Raw genomic sequence first — 12,826 nt, 5'->3', positions numbered from 1 at the left:
TCAGCTGATGCTACTCTGTCATCCTTTCTAATCTCTACCCTCTGTCCCAAAAAGGATAAAAATAACCCTTTCTTTGTATCAGCTCCCATGTGGAAATTCTAACTTCTCTTCCACATGAGACCCAGAAAGGGTTTGAAGTTTTGAAATGAAAAAAAATTACCTCTGTTACCAAGGTAAACAACTAAAAGTTGTTTTTATATTGGTCTCGATGCTAAAGGAAGATGCTCTACTCTCATTCCCAGAGAGTTAGTACAACTTTCAGAACTGATGGGATTCTTAGTCCTTTGGCCACCCAGCATCCATTTCCTAATCTGACTTCTAGGTGAGTATTAAGTACTGGGTTCTGTAGGACTTGCATTCTACGGGTGCTGTGACCTGCTTGTGTTCTGCTTTAGTCTTTCTTCCTTGCAGGAGGGAATTGCTTCCCTAGCTGACTCTCTAAGATTTCCTTAGAGAGGAAATCCAGGATGTAAATCCAGGATGTATTTCACAGTCCCTTCTTCATGTCTCCTGAATGTTTTGGAAGCTCTGAGGTCCCAACTTCCTGGTTCCACCTCTTATTATTTCTATGACCCAGAACAAGTCATTTAACTCTATGCTTCAGTTTCTTAGGGCGTTAAATGGGGACTTTGAATAGTACTAACACACAGAATTGTTCTGAAGATCAAGAGACTTAATTATGAAAACATTTTAGAAAACTGTTTGTACTAATACCATATTGGTAAATATTGTGTTATATACTATCATTGGTCCTTCATGCGTAACTTATTTCCTTAAAACAGAGTCACAATCCAGTTCAGAGACAAACCCTCACTTTAGGCCAATACAGACTTTCTATTTTTGGCTTTTATCTGTGTTCTTCAGGTGCCAACTACTGTCATTGTTCCCTAGTGTTTCTCAATACGTGCTTTTCCAAAAGTCAAAACAGACTCCTATCTTGTCCCCAACACAAAGTCATTTATTCTTGTCCATGTTTGTACTACTCTGTTTCTAGATTACAGAAGAAAGCAATGGCCTCCACTCAGTGATTAATTATATGCACTGCATTCATTCTGCCAATATAAATCCACCAAGAGAAAGGCTGGGTTCTTGTGGCTGCCTCCTGAAGACACTCTAGTCTTATCTCCTGAAGAACAGTGGGCAAGATTGATACCATGGAGCAGAGGAACAATAGTGGGAGAGTGAGTGAGTTTGTGTTGCTGGGCTTCCCAGCTCCTGTGCCACTGCGGGCACTATTGTTTGCCCTTTCACTACTGGCCTATGTACTGGTGCTAACAGAGAACATACTCATCATTACAGCAATTAGGAACCATTCCACCCTCCACAAACCCATGTACTTTTTTCTGGCCAATATGTCCTTTCTGGAGATCTGGTATGTCACTGTCACTGTTCCCAAGATGCTTGCTGGCTTTGTTGCATCTAAACAGGGCCATGGACAACTAATCTCCTTTGAGGGCTGCATGACACAACTCTACTTTTTCCTGGGCTTGGGCTGCACTGAGTGTGCCCTTCTTGCTGTTATGGCCTACGATCGCTATGCGGCCATCTGTCATCCTCTCCACTATCCTGTTATTGTCAGTGGCCGGTTGTGTGTGCAGATGGCAGCTGGCTCTTGGGCTGGAGGTTTTGGCATCTCCATGGTCAAAGTTTTTTTCATTTCTCGCCTCTCTTACTGTGGTCCCAACATCATCAATCACTTTTTCTGTGATGTCTCCCCATTGCTCAACCTCTCATGCACTGACATGTCCACAGCAGAGCTTGCAGATTTTGTCCTGGCCATTTTTATTCTCTTGGGGCCATTCTCTGTCATTGGGGCCTCCTACATGGCCATTACAGGTGCTGTGATGCGCATTCCCTCTGCTGCTGGACGTCATAAAGCCTTTTCCACCTGCGCCTCTCATCTCACTGTTGTGATCATCTTCTATGCAGCCACTATCTTCATCTATGCCCGGCCAAAGGCACTCTCTGCTTTTAACACCAATAAACTGGTTTCTGTACTCTATGCTGTCATTGTACCATTGCTCAATCCCATCATTTACTGCTTGCGCAACCAAGAGGTCAAGAGAGCCCTACGCTGCACTCTGCACCTGTACCAGGGCCAGGATGCTAATCCCAGGAAACCTAGCAGAGATGGGTAAAGGGGAGATATGATGTCTGATAAAATGCTGTTAAACTTGGGATCAAGATCTTCTATGAAGTCCAGTAGAGTTCTTAGGGCATAAATTAGGGACTAAAGTTTCAAAGATATCACCAAGGAGCTGGAAACACTTCCTTATAACTAGTACAGGAAGAGGAAAAGGGAGGGATTACAAGCTAAAAATTGGATTTCTGTAGTACACAGCCTTAAAATCCAGGCTAGAGGTTGATCCTGTATTGTCTGCTTCATTGTAACTTACACAGATGCTGTTTTATTCAAGGAAGCACAGCCTTCCTTATGGAAAAGCAATAGCTGATTTCTTGATGCAATCTCTTCCAGCCACAGCCCACCAACTGTAGCCTATGCAGTAACAAAAGCTAAGAAACCAAGAATTTGTGTACTGGGAACCCATCACACTTCCTGAACCACAGGGGTTTCTAGCTTCATTTCCTAATTTACTGAGGTTAGTGTCCACATTGAACTGCTGGCTGAGTGTATTTGTTTCCTTAACCTTCTGCCTCCCTGATTAGACTATAAACACCATGGAGACAGGATCACATTTGCTTGTACATCATTTTATTACCTTGGCTCAGGACAGTACCTAGTACATGATGGCTGTGAACAAATATAATAAAAAATATAGTTAGGAGCTATGTAGGCAAGGCATATGTGTCATGCTTATATATGGGGTTGGCAAGGGCAGGAACTAAACCCCTCATACTTCACCAGGGTATGGGGAGGTACAAAGTAACTCAGGCTTGCTGGAAGGAAATTGGACAACATGTATCACAAATTTTTAAAATACTGAAACCACTCTGATTCAGAAGAATCAGAAAGATTTGTACAAATAGCCATTTTAATTTATAATGAAAAAACATGGAAATATCCTTAACTTTCACAAACAGGGCATTGGTTAAATAAATTATAGCTTGCATATTAAATGAAACACTGTGCAGACATTGAAATAACATGATCTAAATGGAGTTAATTTCAGAAAAAATATTCCTAATACAATAAACAGAAAGAATAAGTTATGTAACAGTGTCAAAAGTATCAGTCTTATTTGATTGTTTAAACAAGAATAAAAGGAATTTGACTAAAATGTTAGCTGTAGCTATGCAATGGATCTCTTATAAACTTACAAGCTGTATTTCATGGCAAAGCATCATTATCAACATATTTATTTAAATAAACTTTCCTTAACCAATAATATATGCAACTTTATTCATCTGGACAGAGAAATGGTTAGAGAGTATGTTGGTATGATTTTCAGAAATTTAGCTCCTAAAACCCAGAACCCTGAAGATAACAAAGATTCTATCTCCAGATGTGGGATCCAACTGTTGCTATCTGTCTCTTTATAGTTGTCTGTTGCTTAATAAAGTTTTCACAAGGCTACTAGCAAGGATATCAGGCATTATTTGCTCATTCATACTTATTGAAATTTTTAATATAATATACATAGCTTATATGGGCCAAAACAATGTAAATATGTTGTTGCAATAATTTAAAAAATGACTAAGCATAAAGTTAATCAAAAGCCTACCTTCCAACTGTCCCCATAGAGTAAGTTTCTCAAATGTGGTAGTGATCTGGGTTGTGAGAGTCCTTCTCTGGGCATTGTTATTATTGCTATCATATGAACTTCCCTCATAGGTTAACTCCAGTTAATAGAAAGTAAAAATATGATGTTGAATTTCTTCACTGTGCTGTTCTTTATTTTTCAAGCTTTTTACAAAAAAATGCATTACATTTTTCAAGTTAAAAAAATACCTCTAGGCCGGGCGCAGTGGCTCACGCCTGTAATCCTAGCCCTCTGGGAGGCCGAGGCGGGTGGATTGCTCGAGGTCAGGAGTTCGAGACCAGCCTGAGTGAGACCCCGTCTCTACTAAAAATAGAAATAAGTTATCTGGACAACTAAAAATATATATATAGAAAAAATTAGCCAGGCATGGTGGCGCATGCCTGTAGTCCCAGCTACTCGGGAGGCTGAGGCAGTAGGATCACTTAAGCCCAGGAGTTTGAGGTTGCTGTGAGCTAGGCTGACGCCACGGCACTCACTCTAGCCTGGGCAACAAAGTGAGACCCTGTCTCAAAAAAAAGAAAAAAAAATACCTCTAACTATGACTTCAGAATTTGAAACTAAACTTCCAATATAGGAGCAGTGTTTAGCACAGTGGTCCTTCATATATTCATCTCTCAATAAACAATGAATGAGTTTGAGTCTCTGTGTACTATGGTGAGATTGACACCCCTATTGACTCAGACTGAATTTTAATAATCATATGACCCTCATGACTCATATTGAATTGGAGGTCATAAAGTCTCCTAAGTTTTTTCAAATGAAGTATTATCATATTAAGTATTCCCCATCTGCCTTTGACATAACTGATTTTTTCTATAAACCTAGATATAGGCTTTCATGTTATCCCTGTTCCATTTGATCCTTTTTATTTTATACCAGCTACATAATCTGCCAATATTTCAAAATATTGCTTAGATAATACAACTCTTGTATAATTCTCTTTGCTAGGGCAGTGTCTGGAGAAGGCACCAATCTCTTGCATCAGTACTGTAGGTGCTAGATCCACATGAATAGGGGTGCTATTCAGAATAGCCAGAGGCAACTAAAATCTATAGGCAAGTGAGGGTCAATGTAGGTGACTTCTATGCTCAAAATACCTAGTGGTTCCCACTGATGTTGAATACATGCCAAGTTTCTTCTTCTGCCTTTCAAGTTTCTTCATGGCATATTCTTAATAATCTTTTTGGTCTTTATTTTAACCTCTTGTCCATTACAAACCTTGTACAAATGAATTTTAAATTGTGATTAGCAATTTTTTACTTGAAATTAATAATCCAGTATTTTTTTACTATTTGCTAACATATCACATTAACCAGAATCAGAAAACAGACACCTTTCTGGTTAAAGACATTTTAAAAATAACGATTGTTCTGCAGCACTGAAAACCCTATTTCCCTTCATTAAAAAACCACTACAGTTATGCACAAGTAAAGACTGAGAAATATCATATCAGAGGAAAATAAAGAGACAAGATACTTATGTGGAGTATGGTATATTGGATTGTATCTGAAATATCAAAAGAATATTAATGGATAATATAAAATCTGAATAAAATGGTAAAAGATGGATAGTTAACAGTAATATATCAATTTTGGTTTCTCAGTTTTGACAAGTGTACATGGTAATGAAAGATGATTATATTATGGGAAACTGAAACTGGGTAATAGGTATTTGAGAATTCTTATTAGCATCTTTACAATTTTTCTGTAAATGTAATATTAATCCAAACTAAAAGATGTTTATTTAAAAAAGAAACACATTATTAGTCCTTTTATACCAAATAATTTTTTATTATGGACATTTTATTTTTTTCTTAATTTCAAAATATCAAGGGGGTACAAATGTTTTTGTTACATGGATAATAGAAATTGGATTGTTTTCAGTGGCTTCCATAAAATAACGATATGCCATTCCTTCCTTTTTTGTTACAGTGATGGGTACAGCCAAAACTTTACTTTTATATGAAGACCTTTTTTGAATTTTTACCTGGAGTTCTAATTCTCATGACATTCGTGCACGGATGTTATTTTAATTTTGCTAATTGATAAGGGAGAGGTAAAATAAAATGTAATTGACACACAGTTACTGCTTTATACATTTAGCAACTCTAAAAAAATTATACCAGCTCTTTCAGATATCTCCACTTGGTGCCAGCAAGGACGTGTGGACAGCTATATGCATGAGGCAGAGAAGAGAGAGCCCATGGGGGAAGTATCTTCATTTTCTCTTAGAATCGTTCCTCAGGGCAAGATTGCCTTCCCTGATTTTCATGTTCCATAGTCTGATTTTATGAAAGGCACTGCGGCCCCAGCCTTCCCAGAATTAGCACCAACTCACAATATGCCTTTAGACAAAGAACATGGCTGGGTGATTGAAGTTAGTCACACATAGCCTTCAAATCCTCAAGGACTGGAGAAGGTTTTCTAAGATTTCTCATTTTTTGGGGCACTTGCTTCATCTCCCTCTAGCCACCTTTGGCTACTCACCAAGACACAAATGGATCTCCTGGGCCTTCATGCTTGCAAACCTAGCAGTCAATTCTAGATTTTATGGTTACTTGAAGCACAACTAGTAGCAGAGACTGAGAGATCAGTAGGCTGTGGACAACTTGACGGACAGAAGGGGCTGTCACTTTACCCTGTTCTTAGCACACAATGCACACTTCCCAAATATTCATTAAATGAATGAATGCTTCCTGGAGTCCAAGGCAGTGGCGTGACCTGTAGTCACTGAAGAGGCCTTATTATTCTATGGCCTCAGCTTTTGCTGTCCATACTCCAAATTCTTTTCTGTGCTAGCCTCTCTACACTGAAAGCCCTCCCATCTCATTTCTACTGATCAAATCATGGCTGTAGTTCATATTCCAGCACAAGTAATATATTACATTTGTGTAGTTATCACAAAGTAGTTTTAGAATTGTTTGTTAGAATTTTTTTCGTGTTTACTCAAAGTGTAATTTACCCATAGTTTTCTTCGCCACCTGCCAGATTTATTCAGGTGTGATTGACAAATAAAAATTGTGTGTATTTAAGGTGTAAAGCATGACTTGATATATGTTTACATCATGAAATGATTACCATAAGCAAGCTAATTAACATATCAAGAACTTTACATAGTTACCTTGTGCGTAGGGGGGTAAAGATAGTGGAGACCTGCTCACGTAGCAAATTTCAAGTATATAATACATTATTATTAACTGTCTTCACCATGCTATACGTTAGATCCTCACAAATTATTCATCTTAAACCTGAAAGTTTTTAGCCCTTTGATCAATATTTCCCGTATCCCACCCACCCCCCAACCCCTGGCAAGTACCATTCTACTCTCTGTTACTATGAGTTTGACTTTTATTAAGCTTCCACACATAAGCAAAATCAGTCAGTATTTGTATTTCTATGTCTGGCTTATTTCACTTAGCATAAGTTCTCCAGGTTGATATATGTAATTATAAATGAAAGAATTTCCTTCTTTTTTATTTCAAAATATTAATGGAGTACAAATGTTTTAGGTTTCATGGAAAACTTTTGTAATCCTTGAGTCCTGGATATAGGTGTGCCCATCACCTAAATAGTGTTCATTGTACCCATTAGGTAGATTTTTTTCCCCTCCCTCTTCCCACCTCCTCCCTGGTTGATTTCCATTGAGTTTTACTTCCCTCTGTGCATATATGTGCACATCAGTCAGTTCCAATGTAATAGTGAGTACATGTGGTGGTTGTTTTTTCATTCTTGAGACATTTTACTTAGGAGAATGGTCTCTAGTTCCATCCAGATTGTTGCAAAAAGTATTAATTCATCTTTTTATGGCTGGGTAATATTCCATGTTATACATATACCACATTTTATTAATCCACTCATGCATTGATGGGCACTTGGGTGAATTCCACATCTTTACAATTGTCAATTGTGCTGCAATAAACATTCAAGTGCCACTGTCTCTTTGATGAAAAGTCTTCTTTTCCTTTGGGTAAATACCCAATAGTGGGATTGCTGGATCAAATGGTAGGTCTACTTTTAGGCAAAGAATTTATAACTAAGACCCCAATGGCAATCATGGCAACAACAAAAATTAATAAATGGGATTTGATTAAACTATCAACACATATGTGCACATATTGAAGTAACATTCATCAGGGGCTGGGCAGGTGGGAGGAGGGAAGAAGGGATGAGTAAATTCACACCTAATGGGTGTGATGCAAACTGTGTGGGGTATGCATGCTTGCAGCTCTGACTCAGGTGGTACAAAGGCAGTATATGTTACCTAACTGTATGTACCCCCGTAATATTTTGAAATGGAAGACATATACACTAGAATGTTTATAGCAGCACAATTCACAATTACAAAGATGTGGAAACAACCCAAGTGCCCATCAATACATGGCTGGCTTAATAAAATGTGGTATATGTATATCATGGAGTTCTACTCAGCCACAAAAGACAATGGTGATCTAGCACTTCTTGTATTATCCTGGATAGAACTGGAGCCCATTCTACTAAGTGAAGTATGACAAGAATGGAAAAACAAGCACCACATGTACTCACCAATAAATTGGTATTAACTGATCAACACTTAAGCACACATATAGTAATAACATTCTTCTGGTGTCAGGCAGATGGGAGGGGGAATATACACATCTAATGAGTGTGGTGTACACCATCTGGGGGATGGACATGCTTGAAGCTCTGACTTGGGTGGGGCAAAGGCAATATATGTAACCAAAACATTTGTACCCCCATAATATGCTGAAATAAATAAAAATAAATAAATAAATGAATAAACAGCTTCTGCACAGCTAAGGAAACAATCAACAGAACAGATAGACAACCTGCAGAGTGAGAGAAAATATTCACAAGCTACATATCTGATAAAGGGCTAATATCCAGAATTTACAAAGAACTCAAGCAAATCAGCAAGAAACAAACAACCCTATTAAAAAGTGAGCAAAAGACATGAATAGAAACTTCTCAAAAAAAAGAAAGACAAAAGGCCAATAAACATTTAAAAATGCTCACCATCAGTAATTATCAGGGAAATGAAAATTAAAACCACAATGAGATATCATGTTACCCCAGTTACACTGGCTTTTATTAAAAAGTCCAAAAACAGAAGATGCTGGCATGGATGCAGATAGAAAGGAATTCTTATACAATGTTGGTGGGACTGAAAATTAGTACAAGCTCTATGGATAACTGTATGAAGATTCCTCAAAGAACTTCCTTATTTTTTAAGGGTGGATAATATTCAGCTGTATAGATATATCACATTTTCTGTATCTAGTCATCCGTTGATGTACACTTAGGTTGTTTCCAATCTTTATTGTATATAATGCTGCAATAAACATAGGAGTGCAAGTACATCTTTGAAACAGTGATTTTATTTCCATTGGATATATACCCAGAAGTGGGAATCTTGAATCATATAATAGTTCTAGTTTTAATTTTTTGAACTTGCATACTGTTTTCTCAAATTACTGTATCATTTTACAGTCCCATGAACAGTGTACAAGAGTTCTGTTACTCCACATTCTTGTCAATGCTTGTTTTACTTTGATCTTCTTTTTTAAAAATTTAATATGTAATAACCAGATTGATAGATGTGAAGTAATATTTCACTGTGGTTTTGATTTGCATTTCACTGGTCACTAGTGATATTGACCATCATTTATTTATCTGTTGGCCATTTCTATGTCTTCTTTGGAGAAATGTCTACTAAGATCCTTTGCCTGTTTTTAAATCAGGTTATTTGTTTTTATGCTATTGAGTTGTTTGAGTTCCTTATATATTTTAAATATTAATGCCTTTATAGATATATGGTTTGTAAATATTATCTCTCATTCTGTAGGTTTCCTATTCCTTTTGTTGATTGTTTCCTTTGCTATGCAGAAACTTGTAATTTGATATAGTCCCACTTATTTATTTTTGCTTTTGTTCCCTATGCTTCTGAGTCAAACCTAAAAACTCGTTGCCAAGACCAATGTCATGAGCTTTTCCTCTGTTATCTTCTAGCAGTTTTATGATATCATGTCTTACCTTTAAGTCTTTAATTCATTTTGTGTTGATTTTTTGTGTATGGTATAGGATAAGGATACAATTTCATTCCTCTGCATGAGGAGATTGAGTTTTCCCAACCTAATTTATTGAAGAAGCTATCCTTTCCCCATTGTGTATTCTTGGCACTTTATGGAAAAATAGTTGACTATATATGTGTGGGTTTATCTCTGAGATCTTTATTTTGTTCTATTACTCTATGTGTCTATTTTGTTAGTACCATATTATTTTAATTACTGTAGCTGTGTAATATCATTTGAAATCAGGCAGTGTGATGTCTCCAGCTTTGTTATTCTTTCAGATTGCTTTAGGTATTTGCATGCTTTGTGGTTCCTTATTTATTTGCATATTTTATGGTTCCATATAAATTTTAGAATTTTTTTCTTTTATGTGAAAAATAGCAATGGAATTTTCACAGAGATTACATTGAACCTGTAGATTGCTTTGGGTAGTATGAACATTTTAACAATATTAATTCTTCCAATCTGTGAACACAGGGTAACTTTCCAATTTTTGTGTCTTTGGTTTCTTTCATAAAATTTTAGAGTTTTTAATGCATAGATCTTTTATCTCGATGGTTAAATTTATTCCTAAGTACTTTATTCAATTTTGATACTATTTTAAATGGAATCATTTTCTTAATTTCTTTTTCTGATAGTTTACTGTTAACATATAGAAGCACAACTGATTTTTGTATGCTAATTTTTTATCTGGCAATTTTACTGAATTTGTGTTATCAGTTCTACCAGATTTTTGGTGAGGTACTTAAGGTTTTCTATACATAAGATCAGGTTGTCTTCAAACAGAGACATTTTATTTCTTTTTCCCAATTAGGATACTCTTTTTCTTACCTAATTGCTCCGGCTAGGACTTTCAGTACTATGTTGAATAGAAGTGATAAGAGTGAGCACAGTTTTCCTTTTCCTGATCTTAGAGAAGAGGCTTTCAACTTTTCACCACTGAGTATGATGTTAGTTGTGGGCTTGTCATATATAGCCTTTATTATGTTGAGTGCATTCCTTCTACATTTAATTTGTGGAGAGTTTTCTCATATTTATTTCAATAGATTTAGGGGATACAGATGCTTTTTTGTTACATCGATAGTTTGACCTCTTCTTTCCCAATATTGATGCTTTTATTTCTTTCTCTTGCCTGATTGCTCTGACTAGGACTTCCATTGCTAGGGGTTGACAGTGGGCATCCTTATCTTATTCCAGTTCTTATGGTGAATGCTTTAGACTTTTCCACATTTGGTATCATGTTAGGTGTGGGTTTGTCATATATACCTTTTATTATTTTGAGATATGTTCCTTCTATTCCTACTTTTTTGAGGATTTTTATCATGAAGGGGTGCTGGATTTTATCAAATGCTTCTTCGTCTATTGAGATGATCATGCAGTTTTTGTTTTTATTTCTGTTTATGTGATGAATTATATTTATTGTTTTGCCTATGTTGTACCATCCTTTCAACCCTGGGATAAAACCCACTTAATTATGATGAATTATCTTTTTATTGTGCTGCTGGATTCAGTTTGCTAGTATTTTGTAGAGGTTTTTTGCAACTATGCTCATCAGGGACATTGGCTTGTAATTTTATTTTATTGCAGTGTCCCTGTCTGGCTTTGGTATCAGGGTAATGCTGGCCTTGTAAAATGAGTTTGGAAGTAGTCTCACCCCTTCGTATTTTGGAAGAGTTTGAGAAGGATGGTGTTAAATATTCTCTAAAGGTTTGGTAGAACTTACCCATGAAGCCGTCTGATCTTGGGTATTTCTTTATTTGGATGTTTTTGATTATCAAGTCAATCTCTTTACTCATTATTGGTCTGTTCAGGTTTTCTATTTATTCATGATTTGGTCTTTGTAGGTTGTATACTTCTAGGAATTTATTATTTTTTCCAAGTTATCCAATTTGTTGGAGTATAATTGTTCATAATAGTCTCTTACGATCCATTGTGCTTTTGTGGTATCAGTTGCAATGTCTCTTCATCCGTTTATGATTTATTTATTTAAGTAGTCTTTCTTTTTATCTTATTCTAGTGAAAGGTTTGTCAATTTTATCTCTTAAAAAAACAACTCTATGTTTCATTGATCTTTCCTATTGTTTCCTAATCTCTATTTCATTTACTTCTGCTGTGATCTTTGTTACAACCTTTCTTCTACTGACTTTAAGTTTGGTTTCTTCTTTTTCTAATTCCTTGAGGTATAAAGTTGGTTATTTATTTGTGATCTTTCTTTTTTCTTCATACAGGTGCTCATTGCTATAAATGTCCCGCTTAGAACTGCTTTTGCTATATCCCATACATTTTGGTATGGTGTGTTTCCATTTTTGCTTGTCTCAAGATATTTTTTATTTCCTTTTTGATTCTTTCATTGACCCATAAAATATTCAGGCATGTGTTCATTAATGTCCACACATTTGTCAGTTTTCCAGTTTTCTTCCTGTTATTGATTTCTAGTTTCGTACTATTTTGGTCACAAAACATGCTTGATTTTTTTTTTTTTTTTTTTTGACAAGAGTCTTGCTCTATAGCCCCAGGTAGAGTGCAGTGGCATCATCATAGCTCACTGTAACTTCAAACTCCTGGGCTAAAGTGACTCTCCTGCCTCAACCTCCTGAGTAGCTGATACTACAAGTCTGCACCACCAAACCCAGCTAATTTTTCTATTTTTAGTAGAGACAGGGCCTGTCTCTTCCTCAGGCTGGCCTCAAACTCCTGAACTCAAGCCAATTTGCCCATCTCGGCCTCCCAGAGTGCTAGAATTACAGGTGTGAGCCACCACACCCAGCCTTGATATAGTTTTAATCTTCTTAAATTTGTTAAGGCTTATTTGTGGCCAAACATGATCTATCTTGGAGAATGTTCTGTGTGCACTGCAGAAGAATGTGTATTTGCTTTGAGATCCATTGCACAGCATAACAAGCATATTTAATAATAGTGTATTGTACATTTCCAAATTGCTAAGAGGTTATTCAGGTTTTTTGCTCCACTGAGTTGCTACACCTTGGCTCTTTTGGAGACAGGTTCTTGCTTTGTGGCCCAAACTGGAGTGCAGTGG

General features: G+C 36.5%; 1 protein-coding gene across 1 annotated transcript; it reads left to right on the top strand.

The window, feature by feature from the left end:
* Positions 1–1,085: 1,085 nt before the first annotated feature.
* LOC123642377 (olfactory receptor 6A2) lies at positions 1,086–2,230 on the top strand. The gene has a single exon (XM_045557407.1). The coding sequence runs from the start codon at positions 1,155–1,157 to the stop codon at positions 2,136–2,138; it is 984 nt and encodes a 327-aa protein (XP_045413363.1). The 5' UTR covers positions 1,086–1,154; the 3' UTR covers positions 2,139–2,230.
* The last annotated feature ends 10,596 nt before the right edge of the window (positions 2,231–12,826 follow it).

Source organism: Lemur catta, chromosome 7, assembly GCF_020740605.2.
Source record: "Lemur catta isolate mLemCat1 chromosome 7, mLemCat1.pri, whole genome shotgun sequence".
Taxonomy (NCBI): domain Eukaryota; kingdom Metazoa; phylum Chordata; class Mammalia; order Primates; family Lemuridae; genus Lemur; species Lemur catta.
The sequence above is the reverse complement of the archived record's forward strand: the minus strand, read 5'-3'. Positions and strand labels throughout refer to the sequence as shown.

Coding starts and splice junctions, on each gene's coding strand:
- LOC123642377 (XM_045557407.1), top strand. CDS start 1,155: ATGGAGCAGAGGAACAATAGTGGGAGAGTGAGTGAGTTTGTGTTGCTG.